At 36.2% G+C, this 18,362-nt stretch overlaps 1 protein-coding gene across 27 annotated transcripts in view; it reads left to right on the top strand.

Moving 5' to 3' along the window:
- Positions 1-18,362, top strand: part of PLSCR4 (phospholipid scramblase 4) — an 86,311-nt gene that overhangs the window by 53,783 nt on the left and 14,166 nt on the right. For 10 of the 27 annotated variants that reach the window (XR_010132951.1, XR_010132967.1, XR_010132960.1 and 7 more), the window contains 4 exons: positions 587-748; positions 2,094-2,252; positions 2,921-3,968; positions 7,417-7,522. Coding sequence is in view for 3 of the 27 variants with exons in the window: in XM_063704285.1 (XP_063560355.1) it covers positions 587-748; positions 2,094-2,315 (384 nt within the window). In the remaining 24 variants the exon portion in view is untranslated. Of the gene's footprint in view, positions 1-586; positions 749-2,093; positions 4,972-6,143; positions 6,264-7,416; positions 7,523-11,462; positions 11,804-18,362 lie in introns of those variants that run through there. The other 17 variants (XR_010132971.1, XR_010132956.1, XR_010132970.1 and 14 more) reach the window with 7 other exon arrangements.

Here is an 18,362-nt window from a genome sequence, read left to right as displayed (position 1 = left end):
CAAGCAGCATAAGTGTGTAGGTTCCCCTCATCTCCAAGTTCTGAGGTTGACTTGGAGAAGCCCATTGCTTCCTCATTGTAAGCCTTTTATTTTTTACTTATCCTGAGAAAATTGTTCTTTCTGATGGAGAAGCAGTGTAGTGTAGTATCAACAATAAGCCTTGAAACCAAGCCAACTTATCTCTGTGCCACTTCCTAGTTCCATGTTTTAGAAAGTGTTTAACACTTGCAAGCCTCAGTTTCCTCATCTGTAAAATGGAGATTAAAATACTTATATTTTTCAGAGTTATAAATATCAGCTGTTTATGCAGCTTGCCAACACTGAACTTGGACAACTGGCCATTATGTAACAAGCCCTAATTAAGCCTGCTGTCTATCCCAGAGGCAAACATGACCTCATCCGTTAAAGCTTTTCACTGAAATCCAACCTGAAGAATGGCCTGGGTGAGATGGAAGGCTGTCACTCCCAACAATAATTTCCCTAGTCTTTGAATGAGTGAGGACACATCTAGGTTGTGTATGTGCGTATGTGTAAGTGTATGTGTATGCATGTAGCATCCTAACTTCTGTCACTGTTTTGTTTGCAGCTGGAGGTGCAGTGTCCTCCTGGTGTCACCATTGGCTTTGTTGCGGAACATTGGAACCTGTGCAGGGCGGTGTACAGCATCCAAAATGAGAAGAAAGAAAATGTGATGAGAGTTCGTGGGCCATGCTCAACCTATGGCTGTGGTTCAGATTCTGTTTTTGAGGTGAAACTATGTAAAAATAGTGTTTCTGATATTTTTCCTACTCATATTAACAGACCATGGAAAGATCTGGTTGTAGACTTTTTTTAATGTGAATGAATAACATAGTGTTAGGAAAGAGTTAATTAACCAGTTGACATCAAAAGATTTTAAAGTTATTGTGAGTAGATTGAGGTTTTCCAAAATGAAAGCTTTTTTTATGACTTCAGTGCTTGATAAAAATAAAAAGAAATCATTTAATACATTAAATATTCTGAGAGTAAATAGCTTGACCTAATTCATCTATTCTATTGTTGGCTATATGTAATTAACCATTTTTTTCCCTAGATTTCTAGGCTGGGAATATAGGCTCTAAGTAATGCAAGTGCCCAACATATCACAGAACATACCAAGTACTCCTTAGGCTGTGGAAATACTTATTTGCAGGATACAAGTCTGTCAGCATCCTCAAGAAATCGGATAACACTAACAATATGGATAAAACTTATAATAGTTTTAACATTTTTTTCAATAAAAAGAAAAATTATTTTGTTTTGCCTTTATCTCACTGGCTACAAAATGCTGGTTCATTACCCTACGAGTCTGACACAGGAAATTCCTAGAAATATTTCCTAGGCTTCTTAAAGAATATTTTTTGAATGCCTTGCAATTAGGCAAGATTCATCATCTTCAAAACTGCTTGCTCATATGTTTCCTATGATACTCAAGAAACTTTCCTTAGTTCTTATTTTCTATTACTGTATCGTTAAGCATTGCTTATTTATTAAAAGAGCAATGTAGATAAGCCAGATTGCTAGGGCAGGGTGTGTGTGATCATTCCCATTGCCAAGTGACATTAGAAGTTAGTATTTGGATATTTTCCTGTGACAAGTGCCAGGTTTTCCCTTTTAGAAACTGAAGCTCGTTGGTATCTGGCCGTATATTAAGAAGGCAAGGTGAATTTCGCTCACAAAAACTTAAGTGATGTGAAGTGCACAGTACTTGTTTCCCGGTTTTTGCTCATAGGTTTCCCTAGATTGGAAGTGACTCTCTCCCAATTCCCACCCTTTACTATGTTGAGAAGAATTTCATAATCAGTTCAAATCATACCTCTTCTTAAAAGGTCCCTTAATAACTCATTTGAAGATGAAGAAAGAGCAGCAGTCTGAGACTTTTAAGAATACCCTAGCTCAGTTATTAACCAGTTGCAAGGCAGTTAACCCTTTTTGGCCATTATTTTCTCATTTCAAATTATATAATTACATAGTCTTTTTCTGCATTGTATTTATGTTATCTGAACATAAGCAGAACATTAAAACGTGCTTCAATGCGTTTCAATCATCATAAAGGCACATTCTCATCATTCCAGGTCAAATCCCTTGATGGTGTATCCAACATCGGCAGTATTATCCGGAAGTGGAATGGTTTGTTATCAGCAATGGCAGATGCTGACCATTTTGACATTCACTTCCCACTAGACCTGGATGTGAAGATGAAAGCCATGATTTTTGGAGCTTGCTTCCTCATTGTAAGCCTTCTATTTTTGAGTTATCCTGAGAGAGTTGTTCTTTCTGATGGAGAAGCAGTATAGTGTAGTATAAAGAATAAGCCTTGAAACCAATCCAACTTATCTCTGTGCCACTTACTAGTTACATGTTTTAGAAAGTGTTTACACTTGAAAGCCTCAGTTTCCTCATCTGTAAAGTGGAGATTAAAATACTTATAATTTTCAGGGTTATGAATGTTAGCTATCATGGTAAAATGACCAGGGGAGTACTTAGATAACATTAGATATCCATTGGGTATAATTATCATCATTTCATGTTATTTGTCATTGTCACTACTTAAAAATGCCTAGCCTATGATTTCTTAGTGAAATAACTCTAAAGTAGATGTCCCATTCCTCCTTCCTTTCTGCCTGTCACTGTACTCTTTGGGGTTGTCCAATCCTGAGATTATGAAGTTTTTCCTCTTTTTAATGATGAGATTCAGTTAATTGGCACTTCAAATGGAAAACTAACAGTTCCAAATTTGTAACTGCTGCTCTTCACAGTAGGTGCTCTTCATAAATATTTCCCTAAATTTATGTATTTTAACTGGAATGGGGGAATCCCCTAATAAATTACAAAGGATAATACCGCATGCATTATACCTAATTATCTATATATCTACATATAATTCTTTTTCCAATTTCAGGACTTCATGTATTTTGAAAGATCTCCACCACAACGTTCACGATAGAGAGACACAGCAAGCCATCAACTATGGTTAATTTTGAAAAATGGAAAAGTTGGATTGGGCTTACAGTCAGCACTCAGTTATTTGCAAGTGTATTTCTTTGCTTTGTAGAGTATTTTTATTGGGTGTTAACTTTGACAGCTGAGAGTGGGCTTGCAAGAACACAATCTAAAAGTGTGTTTCAATTGAGTATCTCTCTAGTAGAATAGGAGTTCATCCTGAAAAGCTGTGACTCATTAACCCAGTAAACATATACAAAATAAGCTTAAAACACTGTAAACATGAGATAAGGGAAAATGAATCCAGAGTTCTCATATTAATAGGTAGTGAAACAATAAGGCTTTTTAGAGCAGACTTTGTTGGCATAAAATAACCTGGCTTCTATCCCTAACCCTTTCCTACCTTTCCTCTCCATCAACATGTCCTCATACTGAAGACAAACTTGTTTCAATGATAGTCTTCATTTTTAAAAACAAAAAGGCAGGCAGACAGAAATAATGATGTTTTCTTGCACTAAGAAGGTACTACTTGTACACATATATCAAAACCTCATTCTGCAAAGTTTTTGAAGGTTTCAATGGGAAATTTGATTTTATTACAAAATAAAACATTTTTTAATGTTAAAGTTTATATATTCCATGCTTGTTTTCTCATTCACTGGCATGGATGATCAGGAGCTGCCTATATATGAAGGCAGAATCAGACTATCAGGAAAGGAGCTGGCCAGGGCCACAGCCAGTCAAGATCTCTGAGCAACTTAGAGACATTGGTGTCATTATATGAAGCTTGCATTTAATACATTTATACATAATACATTTGTACATTTAATTCATAACGTCTCTTGGTCACAGATGCCTTATATATAAAATAAGTTGCCAGATCTCTAAGATTGCCTAGTACACCTTTGTATCTCATTTGATGTGATACCCAGAAGAGATCATTGTTTTTTGTTTTTGTTTTTGTTTTTTTCAAGAAGATCCTTCGTGATCACCATGCTGTTCTCATGGTAAGAACTGGAGTTATGTTTTTAAATTTGGAAATATGACATTTTATGTAGCACTTTATAAAAAGTGAAAGCGACAAATTCCACCGCTGCTTAATACTGCTTTGCTTCTTTTTATTGACATGATAGATAAATATGTATCTACACAGAGTAATAATAATAAAACACAGTAAACATTCTATTTCTCTATGGTCTACAGCATGCCAGTAAATAATATGTAGGACCAATAATAAATTATCAATTACACATTTTTTTTTAACTAATTAAAAGCATAGTGTATAAGTGAGTACACCCTAATTAATTTGCTTCTGTTGCACTTTAGTTTTCTACCTGCATATGGACTGCATTTTTTTTTAACACAGTCAGTATGTAGAATGGGATGTATTCTGCTGCTGCTGCTTATTAAATAAAGAAAGCCTGAGTGTTCTTAGATGGGGTTATTCTGAGATGAGGGTCTTAGCCTACAGTTCTTTTTGAAATGAAAGGTGCTTTGTTTTTTAATTATATTCATCTTTTCAGGGTAAATTTGTTTTTCTGAGTTTCTCATAATGCTCATTTTTACATGCTGCTACTAGCTTTTTTTTTTTTAAAAAGTAAAAGTTGCTGCTTTCTAAAATATTAATTGCCTTATATTTGAAAGTGCGATTGCAATCGTAAGTAGACTATGTATTTCCTATAATGATGTCTGATATTTAAATAGGAAATCAGACAAACAATATTCAGAAAGTTTAAGCATATAAACTTTTTATTTTTAACTTGCCTAAATCCCTGTATTCCAAAACCTGCTGCATCATAATAAATATATCTATATATATTTAGCATAAGACGTGATATTTTTAATTTCTTTTTTAAAAAATTATATTTGTGTCTCTTAGAGTTAAAATTTTCTTTATATAATATTGTCATATGTCATAGTTTTAATACAATTCACATGATTTCTATGTTTCTTAATGATATTTTGTTGTGTAAAATTGATCGGCTTGATTAAAAAACAAATTCTCTGGAATTTGTGCGTTCATGCTTTTTCGTATTCTTTATGGCTTTTAAATAAGTATACAATGGTTAATAGTAAAACACTGTTTTATTTTTTGACTTTGAATCTTCAAATACTTTTTTCACAAGGATTTTGAAGTAATTTTTATTGATTATTAGGTTTATTCAAGGCCCTTGCTTTCTAATATAAATTTTAAATTATTTTTAATTTATATATTTATATATATATATAATTTATATATATCTATATATTTTTATAACATATAAAAATATATAAAAATATAATTTATATATTTTTAATTTAATAAATTTTAAATTATTAAAGTCAGCCGGGCACGGTGGCTCACACCTGTAATCCCAGCACTTTGGGAGGCCGAGGCGGGCGGATCACGAGGGCAGGAGATCGAGACCACGGTGAAACCCCGTCTCTACTAAAAAAATACAAAAAAAAAATTAGCCGGGCGCGGTGGCGGGCGCCTGTAGTCCCAGCTACTCGGGAGGCTGAGGCAGGAGAATGGCGTGAACCCAGGAGGCGGAGCTTGCAGTGAGCCGAGATCGCGCCACTGCACTCCAGCCTGGGCGACAGAGCAAGACTCCGTCTCAAAAAAAAAAAAATATATATATATATATACATATATATATATATATTATTAAAGTCATTTCTGTAGTGTTGCTTAGTGGTAACTAGCTTTCTTATATGACCAAGTTATTTGTAAATGCTTATTTCTAATCCTCCTAAGATACATTTAAATTTCAAGTATAATTTCAATGTCAGTATATCATGAAGGAAAATTGCTAGAATTTGTAACCATCAGTGAAGAATGCATTTTAAACATTTTTTCTAAATGACCATTTTTTCCAGAAATTATACAAAAATCAGGTTACAAGACTTATTTTTTCTGACCAACTAGATATTAAATCAAATTCAGGTATAGAATAATCAGAGTGATTCTAGAGTATGGTATATTGATCCTGTTGGAGCGGCTGGCTGCTTTTCAGTCTTTTTTTTCCCCACTGTTCAAAGTCGGATTTAATATATATTGAAAGAAGCAAGCTTGGAAAACCCATAAGAAGTCTGGATTTAATAAACTAATATCAAACTCATCTGTTTGGCTAGTGATAGCTAATGTTAAAAATGGATCTTTTTCCATAACTTCACAGAATGCATTTCCCATTTTCCTCTAGGCCTCTTAAACTGTAAATCTCAAAAAAGAGAAAAGCAGAGTGATACACTCCAAATCAGTCCAAGTGAGGCAGAATAATATACTATGTGATAATACGTGGCATGGTTAATAATAGCACATGGTAGGTATTTACTCAGTGTCTGCTAAATGAATTAAAATATAGTAAGTAGATATATATTTGAAATATTTGCTATAGTTGTCAGTAAAACTTCTTGTCATCCTTACCACTATTTCATTCCATCAATACTTTACTGAACATTTACTAAATTCAGACACTGAGCTATTTCTTAAGGCAGAGAGAAATACAAAGGTTAAAATATATAATTAATACTCTCAGGGGCTCACAGGCTAGTGGGCAAGATAGACTTTTAACTTTTTTTTTTTTTTTTAGACGAAATCTAGCTCTCGTCCCCCAGGCTGGAGTGCAATGGTGCAATCTCAGCTCACTGCAACCTCCGCCTCCCGGGTTCAAGCGATTCTCCTGCCTCAGCCTCCTGAGTAGCTGGTATTACAAGGGCCCGCCCCACGCCCAGCTAATTTTTGTATTTTTAGTACAGACAGGGTTTCACCATGTTGGCCAGGCTGGTCTCGAACTCCTGACCTCAGGTGGTCTTCCCGCTTCGGCCTCCCAAAGTGTTGGGATTACAGGCGTGAGCCACCGCGCCGGGCCAGGATAGGCTTTAAAACAAACAAAACACACACTTTTTAGGACAACAATGAACACATACTCAGTGGAATGTTGGCACACTCAATAAAGGCCATGTCATTAGCACCATCTCAAGTGCTGCATAATATATTTTTGTCCCATTTAATGAGACAGTTAAGGCAGGCTGTTTGTGCCATATGCCCAGCGGAACTTCCTGTTCCTGCTGGAGGTAAGTAAGATGCACTTTATAGCTATGTCTGCAAGCTGAATGCATGGTGGGTGTAACTGAAAATGTCAGTCTTTCTAATTTCATCAAGCAAAGCAGGGATCGATTGCTTATTATGGTAAACCATGAGTACAGGGCAGTGTCTGGTATATCTAAGATGCTCAATAAATATTGGTGAATGAATGAAAAAAATTCAAATATGTGTATGACACGGTGCTAGGTGTTCAGGAAGATAGAAAGGAACATGCAGTCTATCCCTCAGCGAGGATAAAGCAAGTAGATAAATAATTGTAGCACAAAGCTAAGTAATTATTACATAAAATAAATAGTGTTTTTTTTTAAATGTGTATTACTGGATTCTCACAACTGTATCATGAGGTAAATATCAATCTCATTTTTCAGAGGAAGAGCAAACCTCATCAAGAGGTGATAGTACCAAGAAGATGAAATGCTATAAGGAGTCCCTGCTATAATTGTAATGAAAGAAAACCAAAGGGTTGGATAAAAGGTGAGATACACGAAATCTCCTAGAGCTAGAGGAGCTACTTCCACCTAGCGGTGGAACTTAGTTAATGCAAGAATTTCTAGAGCTGCGCAGTCTCAAGGTTCCAACCAGAAATCTGATGAGGCCAATCGTCCTAATCCTGTGTCCCAGCTGCCCAGAGCAGTTTCGTGGTGAATGTTCACTAGTGTGTGTAATGAGGGTGGGGAAGGTGCTAGAGCTGGGGAGATGGTAATGCCTTTGCACATAGTATCTAAACAAAAAACTTAAATTGCAAATTCTGAAAACATGTACTGCCATTAGCTAGCTTAATAGTTGCCTATTACATTTCTTGCCGTTCTTACTTGTACTGCTCCTCAGCAAAGAAGCCAGTTGTGAAATCATGTAATTTGGGGATATATAATTGCTATCTTTACCCAAAGATTTAATTCTAGGCCAGATGTTGGACATTCATCTGGGGCACATGGAGAAAAAGCAACCTAATCATGAGATAGGTGGGATGATGCAACTACCTATAATAACAATAGTGAAAATGATGAAGACTATGAAGCCAGCCAGCTCTATTTAATGCTTCCTACAAACCAGACACTGTTCTAGTTCTAAAGACTTTCCATATATTAACCCATTTAATTCTCGTAACCCTATGAGTTAGATTACTATAATGATTCCCATTTTAGAAAATAGAAAATGAAGATTTAGGTATCTTGCACAAGGCCACTCAGCTAGCTGTATATCCACAAAGCCGTTATTTGACTGCCCAAAGCACTGAGAAACAAAAAGAATAAAGCTGGAGGCATTACATAACCTGACTTCAAATATTACAAAGCGTAGTAACCAAAACATCATAGTACCGGTATAAACATCCAGAGGCTACACTCCAAATTTTTATGCCCTGTTTTTCTTTCATCTCTGTGTAATATTTGGTTTCTTTGTCTGTTAACCCAGAAATACAGGGAAACAGAAATAGAGGAGAAAGGTGGCATGCTACTTCATGTGTTTTAAAATTTAGGACTATGACCGGGAAACGCAAGAGACTCAGAAGTCTTGTCTGAGGGTAGCTGTCTCCAGAGAGGCTTACCTTTGCTCCTGTTGGTGCCTCAGTGGTGTTGCCAGCTGGTGACCATTTTTTTATATTATTTCTTCAGTTTGATGTTTCCCAAGTCAAGTATGTATTTCAAATATGAACCCCTAAATGATGTGGACATATCCTGGTTTATGAATTCTCAGGGAACAAATTTTCCCTACCTGTAGCAGAGGTCAAAACAATCAAGCTTTCTCTTAATTTCTATTTGCCAATTTTTCTATTTCACTTTTTACACTGGAGTGTGTCCCTTTGAGACTTTCCACTTTACTGGGGGTCTCTCTTCTAATATCAACCCTTGCCTAAGCCCAAGACCTCACTTCCAGCCTCACGGTGGTGGGTAAAATTAAAGCCCCTTCCTAATAAACATTGGTGACTCCTTCCATTTGAGAAGCCAAAGAAAATGCCAGACTAAGCTTAATAGTCAGACGTTTCCAATTATTCTTTATTTTTAACTTCTGCTAAAATCTTGCACTCTCCCAAAATCTACACTTTGCATCTAAATGCCCTTTGGTTATATTTCAGCCACACTTTATATATTCTATGGAAAGAGGGGTTTTAAGATTATCTAGTTTGCAACATTGCTAGCAATGTGAGTGACCTATTTTTTTAAACTGCACATGATTTTTACGTGAAATATTCAGAGGAAAATTCTTTAACATAAATATAATCATATAATATTGAAACTTGCAACTTATTACTATTTGTTATACCTAACTTACAACTAAATATTTTCTCTTTGAGATGAGTTATCTATCATCATATTATTGAGTTCCAGATTCTCTTAAAATGTTTAATATTTCTAGTACTACTGTTAAGTAAAAGACATTTATTTAAAATTGTGTCAGCTCTTCTATGACCCAGGCTTAGGCAAATTTATTTTAGGAAATTATAGGAGCAATCTTTTCCTTAAACAGTTTTGAAAACATGTTGCTCAAATTGTCTTAGTTAACAATCACTAAACATAGTTTACATGAGTTTTAACTTTTTTCATTATAACAGATAAAAGATAACATAGTTAGAAATCAAACCATTTTAAAACCTCTTGATTTTACAGAAATAAACAAGTAGAGAGTGCCAGGGAGAAGCAAGTAGAGTGACAAAATATTTATCTGGCTTTGCTGCCTTTCCCCGCTCCATGTCAGAAAGCTGAATAAAACAAGCTACAATAGGGGGCAGCACCAGCTCATGGATTTTTTTGTTAAACTATGCTCATTTTTTAATCCAAGAATTTATCAGTACCAATCTATAAATTTTAATGAATAGTATCAGTGGATTTTAAAATCAGAAGAAGTATTAAGGACCATCTGCTCTACATTCTAATATACAAATGAAGGAAGTGGGAGAGGCCCAGATTATGTGTCTAAAATTACATTGAGAATTAACTAGTAATCAAACCAGAACTAAAAACACAGATCGCCATTTTTATTCCAGTTTCCGTGCCGCCACAGCAAAAATTTAGCAGAGATTTAAAACATTTTAAAGCAACATCTTTCATAACACTGAGATTTTAAGCATGAAAAAAATAAAACCCAGTTTCAAATTATTCTAATGTTCAAAATCTTTTTTAAGCACATACTCATGGTGTCTACCTCAATAAATCAGATTAATTTCAGAGGTTTTCTAACTGTAAAGGAGAAATGAAATTACTACGTTATGAAAACAACAACAAAACATTTAAAATGTGTATGTCCTAGGTAACATAGAGTATTTTTTATTTATTCCTCCACTCATACACTGATATACCTTTATCTTCTTCCGTAGTCACCGTGCACATCTGAGTTCAATTTCTTTATTAAAATATGTATTTTTACATTTTTTGTTAAAAACTATTGATAGATTTTCCTGCTTTGAAGAGATGTAATTGTTAGTTAAAATGAGAATGTCAGATGGGCACAGACAGAATCAAGCCATTATTTGAATAGGAAAAGGAAAATATGGCTAATGGGCATGGAATACAATCTGCCCACATAAGACCCAGGCTGCCTACTGGCCTGATAGATGATATCGAATGGACAATATGGCTGGGGATGTGGGGATATTTTTTCAAAAGTCTGGCAAATCAGATGACAGCCATGAAGATTTTTCCTGGCCATGTTCAGGGTTCATTTTATTCCTTTGAATTACTTAGATATTACTGTTTTTTCTAATATTTATAACATTTCTATTTTTTTTTCTGTTTGTTGTGTTTGTGTATCTCTCTTAATTCTATATGGCTTTACGCATTTCTGTTTACAAAGTATTCATGCTACCTGTTTGAGTTACAATCAGAGGGCCTGCCTGGACATAGAAATCAGGGAGAGATTATATCGTTTACTTCAATGATAGCTCTGTAACTTTCAAAAGGAAACTATGTTTATATTGCTGGTATTTTGAGAGATTACTTTGTCAGTGAAATCCATTGAGAAATAGGTATCGGAGGAAAACAGATCATTTTTATCCTGATAAGGCTGTTTTAAGGATATGCCATATATTCTGGCAACAATAGGTTTGCAGAATGATATAGAATCAGTTACCCTCCCTGTCTCAGGCAGAGGTGGAAAAACAGAGGGGTTCCTGGTAGAGGCTTGTCTCTCTAATACTACCCCATGGAGTAGGTAGTACTATGTGTGCCCTTCAGACAGGCTGCCTCCCCAAAGAGAGACAAAAAGAAGGAATTGAACTACTCATGCTCAGTTTTTTCTTTCAGAGGGCAGAGAATGGTCAGGAGTGTTCTGTAATGTCACTATCTCACATGGGAATGTCAGGAGTGGGGAATGATTGTGGGAGAGGTGTGCTTGTCTGTTGAAGTCTTCCCTAATGTTATAGCTTCTGATTTCATTGATTCGCATTGAAGCCTGGAATAAACACAGTATTTCCTTTCAGCTAGGTGTGGAAACATGGCAAAGTTCTGGCCCATTAAAAGTGAAGTGTGGCAACTTCTTTAAAAGATAAGTGGTGTGTATCTTTTGCTGCTATTTATTCCTTCCTGCTTCTTGTGGACTCCAGTGTCAATGTGAAGGCTGGCAGCAAAACACCTTTCTTGGACCATGAGCTGATCTTGGGAATGTGAACCATGAATAGTAGAACAACAAGATAGAAGAAACTTGGGTTGCTGAGGATTTCTTAGATAAAGTAATGTCACTACAGAGCTGCCGTATGATTCCTAGACTGTTTTCACTTAAGAAATAAAATGTTTAAATAAAATTTTTTGGAGGGGCCTCTTATCTGCATCTAAACCCAATAATAAAATACTTATCTCCCAACATACAAGCTTTTGAAATATGTAAGCCCTAAGTCAGATGTTCATTTTAAAAAATATATCTAAGGGTTGATAAATTTAACCTAATTGATTGTTACAATTTTTCTATCTATGACACATTCTTTTCAGAGTATAAGCATATAATTCTCCATATTTTGGTAAATGATTAAAAATTTTGGTAAATGATTAAAAATAATTAAAAAGTTAAAAATAGATCAAGGTTTTAATAGCAGATACCTCTAGAAAGTAGATTTGGGAGTTCATATTTATTTTAGATTTTTCCACGTTGCTTGAATTTATAAGAAAAATATTAATTTCATAATTTAAAAAATTAAGCTTTTTGAGATATATTATAACTAGAAATGACATTTCTATACCTGGAAAGGGCATGGGATGCCATTTTTAGGCTACAATTTAGGTCTCTCTAGTGAAGAAACATTAAAATTTACTGAAAACTTTATAGTAATAGCAATACGAGGGTCTTGCCTGTAGACATTGATTTAATTGTTCTTGGTGGGATCTGGGCATGGGTATACTTAAAAGTTCCCAAGATGTTTGTTACATGTAGGGAAAGTGAAGAAGCACTGGACATCAGTCACCAGCTCCTCACTGTTGTACATGAGTCACCTGGAATACTTTGAAAAAAATCCCACACCCTGGCAGAATTCCAGAGCCACTGCACTGGCATCTGGAGTTCTTCAGGTGATTCTGATGTTGAGACAAGTTTGGGAACAGCTGTTACTGCCTGAAAGCCTCCAGGAAACTTTCCCTCAATTTGCATGTAAGCCAATAAAATAAACTCCCTTGCTTTTATCTGTGTGTTTAGCCAAGTTGCTAGATAAAATACAGGTCCTATTAAATGTGAATTTCAGACATCAATTTTTAGTAAAAGAATGTCATATTTTTAAGACACACAGAATTTAAGACACACAGAAAAATTATTCATTGTTTATCTGAATGTCCTTGAATGCGATCAAATTTAATTGGGGTGGGTACTTCCTGTATTTCCCAATATTTTTATGTGTCAAATCTGGCAACCCTACAAACAAAACACAGCAGTACTCTAAAAATCACTAAAGATCAATGTAAATTTTCTCTGTATGTAAAGGAGTGTTAAGGAGACTGAACACTGAGGAGAAAGCAAAGAGGAATCACCTTGCTAATGCCCAGTAACACCTCCTAGAAGTCTTCATTCATCTCCTTTCCTGAATAGTCTTAAGCTTTATAACAACTGGCTTAGTTTCTTTGCTGTATGCCCTCACTCAACTCAATAAGTAGGCAACTCCCAAACTCCACTTTTATTACTTCCATCCCTACCTTCACACCTTCCTCCTTTTGATCAATTCAACCTATTACAGTTTTTGCTAATATTTTTTTCCTGAACCACTCAAAAAGGTTGCAAATCAAGAAAATGCACATATAGGCTAGCTGGTATGGGTTTGCAGAACTATTGTGACCCCTTTTCCATGTATCATACCACTTTTATTGATGTGGAAATGTAAGCTTTAGAGGATAGTGAAATTCAAGTAAATTTATCTCCTATGCAGAAGCTCTTTAGTTTAATTAGATCCCATTTGTCAATTTTGGCTTTTGTTGCCATTGCTTTTGGTGTTTTAGACATGAAGTCCTTGCCCATGCCTATGTCCTGAATGGTATTGCCTAGGTTTTCTTCTAGGGTTTTTATGGTTTTAGGTCTAACATGTAAGTCTTTAATCCATCTTGAATTAATTTTTGTATAAGGAGTAAGGAAGGGATCCAGTTTCAGCTTTCTACATATGGCTAGCCAGTTTTCTCAGCACCATTTATTAAATAGGGAATCCTTTCCCCATTTCTTGTGTTTGTCAGGTTTGTCAAAGATCAGATGGTCGTAGATAAGCGGCATTATTTCTGAGGGCTCTGTTCTGTTCCATTGATCTATATCTCTGTTTTGGTACCAGTACCATGCTGTTTTGGTTACTGTAGCCTTGTAATATAGTTTGAAGTCAGGTAGCATGATGCCTCCGGCTTTGTTCTTTGGGCTTAGGATTGACTTGGTGATGTGGGCTCTGTTTTGGTTCCATATGAACTTTAGTTTTTTCCAATTCTGTGAAGAAAGTCATTGGTAGCTTGATGGGGATGGCATTGAATCTACAAATTACCTTGGGCAGTATGGCCATTTTCACGATATTGATTCTTCCTACCCATGAGCATGGAATGTTCTTCCATTTGTTTGTATCCTCTTTTATTTCATTGAGCAGTGGTTTGTAGTTCTCCTTGAAGAGGTCCTTCACATGCCTTATAAGTTGGATTCCTAGGTAAGAGCTTCTGCACAGCAAAAGAAACTACCATCAGAGTGAACAGGCAACCTACAAGATGGGAGAAAATGTTTGCAACCTACTCATCTGACAAAGGGCTAATAACCAGAATCTACAATGAACTCAAACAAATTTACAAGAAAAAAACAACCCCATCAAAAAGTGGGCGAAGGATATGAACAGACACTTCTCAAAAGAAGACATTTATGCAGCCAAAAGACACAGGAAAAAATGTTCATCATCACTGGCCATCAGAGAAATGCAAATCAAAACCACAATGAGATACCATCTCACACCAGTTAGAATGGTGATCATTAAAAAGTCAGGAAACAACAGGTGCTGGAGAGGATGTGGAGAAATAGGAACATTTTTACACTGTTGGTGGGACTGTAAACTAGTTCAACCATTGTGGAAGTCAGTGTGGCGATTCCTCAGGGATCTAGGACTAGAAATACCATTTGACCCAGCCATCCCGTTACTGGGTATATACCCAAAGGATTATAAATCATGCTGCTATAAAGACACATGCACACGTATGTTTATTGCGGCACTATTCACAATAGCAAAGACTTGGAACCAACCCAAATGTCCAGCAACGATAGACTGCATTAAGAAAATGTGGCACATATACACCATGGAATACTATGCAGCCATAAAAAATGATGACTTCATGTCCTTTGTAGGGACATGGATGAAACTGGAAATCATCATTCTCAGCAAACTATCGCAAGGACAAAAAACCAAACACTGCATGTTCTCAGTCATAGGTGGGAATTGAACAATGAGAACACATGGACACAGGAAGGGGAACATCACACTCTGGGGACTGTTGTGGGGTCGGGGGAGGGGGGAGGGATAGCATTAGGAGATATGCCTAATGCTAAATGATGAGTTAATGGGTGCAGCACACCAACATGGCACATGTATACATATGTAACAAACCTGCACATTGTGCACATGTACCCTTAAAGTATAATAATAATAAAATAAAATAAATTTATCTCCTGACTGCTGTTTTCAGTGCCATTTTCAAATATGAACCACAGAGTCTCTTTCCATAATGGTCTAGAGAGAAAAGGAAGGACTATTATCTCCAACAACTGTTACACTTCATTTTCTGGAATTCTCTATCAACCACACAAACTGTGATGATAGATAACAAATATACAATAAGAGCACGTCAAACTCTTAAGTTATAGGTGTCTAATACTCATCTGGGGGTAGGAAATAATATATAAAGTTTGGGATGTGTTCTACGGAAACATTGTGATGTATTAAACTGTACTAAATTTTGTGGGGCCCAGACGTTGGCTTGAGTATAGCAGCCAGCCTTACTAATAACCTTAGGCAGGACACGAAGCTCTGTGCTCTTCCACTTTTGCATCTGTAAATTAAAGCCATAATGCCTGAATTGTTTTGATAACAGTGTGATTGTGAGAACTAAAATGAGACAATATATGTGGATAAGGCTGGCCCTTGGAAACATTAGCATTTTTACTAAGTAAAAGCAAAGAAGGAAGTGTAGGAACTGGTCTAGTTTTCCTCTATACAAGGTACCTTAGGCTCTTGGATAGGCTTTTATGAGCTATCAAGGCAAATGGACCCAGAAATATCCTCAAGGGATAAAAGAAATGTTTGGTTAGCAGGCCACATGTAAGCAATAATGTTTTTTTTTTTTAAGTAAAAAGAAAAGATGAAAAATGCCAGGCCACAAGATTAGCCCTCTTAGAGGCTCCTGGCATCCTAACTGGGGATCATGGATATGTTAAATAATCATGTTCGCTTCCCTTGATTAGATGGAAGCATTAAGTCATCTGAAACTAAAACTGAGTCACAGACAAACTTACGGGAAGATACCCAAAGTCGGAGTGGTAAAGTAAGGTAAATGAAATGGTGAAAAAAATGTGTATGGATTCTATGTTTTCGTATGTCCATGTTAGCAAGACTTCCCCTAGTGAATCATGACTCATTTCTGTTTTTAGAGTTCAGGTGACTGCCTTACCTTGGGCCCCTCTGTTCGAATGTGATCATTTGGACAAACTCTAGACTCTATATGCCATTAAAGTTTTCATGAGGAATTTTTTAAAAAATCAAACATCATATTTAACCCTCCAAGAAAGAAAAGAAAAGCAATGTGAGTAGCCAAGTTATCTAGCTACAGATAACTCATTTGTTTGGTTTTTAAACACACTAAATTGTTTGCAAACCTATCTGCCCTCGTGTGTGTGTAACAAAATATTCTTTGTCAGGACTTTAGTTGTGGTGAGAGCCTGGTGAGCATAATTTCCTAAGGTCTCTTTTGTTAACACAGTTTTGGAAATCATCTTTTAGAAATGACCCCCTATTCTGCAAACTACAAAACTGAATTCGTGTCATAAACTCTATGCTTCAGTTGAAAGACTCACCATATTCACTCACTTATGTTAAAGCCATCTTTACCAAAATAAATTACTCCCTTCTGAAAACCACCAGTGGCTTTCCATTTACTCACAAAGCTTTGTTTCCCAGAAGGGTCCTAGATCATTCTTATGTCTTAAGGTAGCTTACCCCTTTTCTTCGTGTCACCACCTCTGGAAGACATGCCCAGACCCATCCAGTCCCTCACGTCATTCTCTCTTCTTAGCAGGTAACACCATCAGAAATATTCTTGTTCTACTTTTAGTTCTTTAAGGAATTGCCAAACTGTTTTCCGCAGTGGCTGTACTAGTTTACATTCCCACCAGCAGTAACGTGTTCCCTGTTGGCTGTCTCCACGCCAATATCTACTGTTTTTTATTTTTTGATTATGGCCATTCTTGCAAGAGTAAGGTGGTATCACATTGTGGTTTGATTTGCATTTCCCTGATCATTAGTGATGTTGAGCATTTTTTCATATGTTTGTCAGCCATTTGTATATCTTATTTTCAGAATTGTCTATTTATGTCCTTAGTCAACTTTTTGATGGGATTGCTTCTTTCTTTCTTACTGATTTGTTTGATCCAGCAATCCCACTACTGGGTATCTACCCAGAAGAAAGTAAGTCATTATTCAAAAAAGATACTTGCACATGCATGTTTATAGCAGCACAATTCACAATTGCAAAATTGTGGAACCAACCCAAATACCCATCAGTCAACGAGTGGATAAAGAAACCATGGTATGTATATACCATGGAATACTACACAGCCATAAAAAGAATGAATTAACAGCATTCGTGGTGACCTGGGTGAGATTGGAGACTATTATTCTAAGTGATGTAACTCAGGAATGGGAAGCCAAATATCGTATATTCTCACTGATATGTGGGAGCTAAGCTATAAGGACACAAAGGCATAAGAATGATACGATGGACTTTAGGGACTTGGGGGGAAGAGTGGGAGGGGACGAGGGATAAAAGACTGCAAATATGGTACACTGTACACTGCTTGGGTGATGGGTGCACCAAAATCTCACAAATCACCAATAAAGAATTTACTCATGTAACCAAATGCCACCTGTACCCCAATAACTTATGGAAAAAAAGAAATATAATTTGTTCGCTTGTTTATAAGTTCTGAAAAGGCAGAGATACTGTGTGTTATGTTTACCCTATATCCTCACTGCCTATAACAGTAACTAACAAGAAGTAGGGACTAAATAAATGTTGAATAAATCCCATTGAGTATAAGCAAAATAATATGATCATCTCTACAAAGATAACTTCACATGACACATTTAAAAGGCTGTGGATAAGAATAGCATCATTAGAATTATTTTAAAGCAGACACTAGTTATTTGGAAATATCCATTGGCCAAAAGAAAAAAAAGGCATTTTTGTTTAAAAATGCAACACGTTCTATATTCAGCTTGACTCTCTCTTCTTATGCTCTTCTAAGCCTTTTAGCAAGAGACATTTAACACCTGGCTAAAGTGTTGTCCTCTGATAAAAATCTAGGAATAATTTTTCTCCTCACTAAATTGCTCTGCAGTTCCTGCTTTCAGAAGGGGTTAGGAGGTTAGGGATGGAGCAAGTGTTAGGAATAGAGCAGGGGGTTCGGAGGTTAGGAATGGAGCGAGTGTCTCAGAAGTCAACACAGGAAGCTTGGGAGCTGTTAATTGGCCTTGTTTCTATCTCATAACAACCGGTTGCTGGTAAATGAGGGTACCAGTTGAGGGGATGGGAGTCAATTATATTGTTTTAGGCATTTGTTACAAGAAGAAAACCACCTAAGACCTTAGGTGGCCAAATATGTAACCTGGGTTCTTCTCAAT

The sequence above is a fragment of the Gorilla gorilla genome, chromosome 2, assembly GCF_029281585.2.
Source record: "Gorilla gorilla gorilla isolate KB3781 chromosome 2, NHGRI_mGorGor1-v2.1_pri, whole genome shotgun sequence".
Classification (NCBI taxonomy): domain Eukaryota; kingdom Metazoa; phylum Chordata; class Mammalia; order Primates; family Hominidae; genus Gorilla; species Gorilla gorilla.
This window is presented reverse-complemented; position numbering and strand designations above follow the sequence as displayed.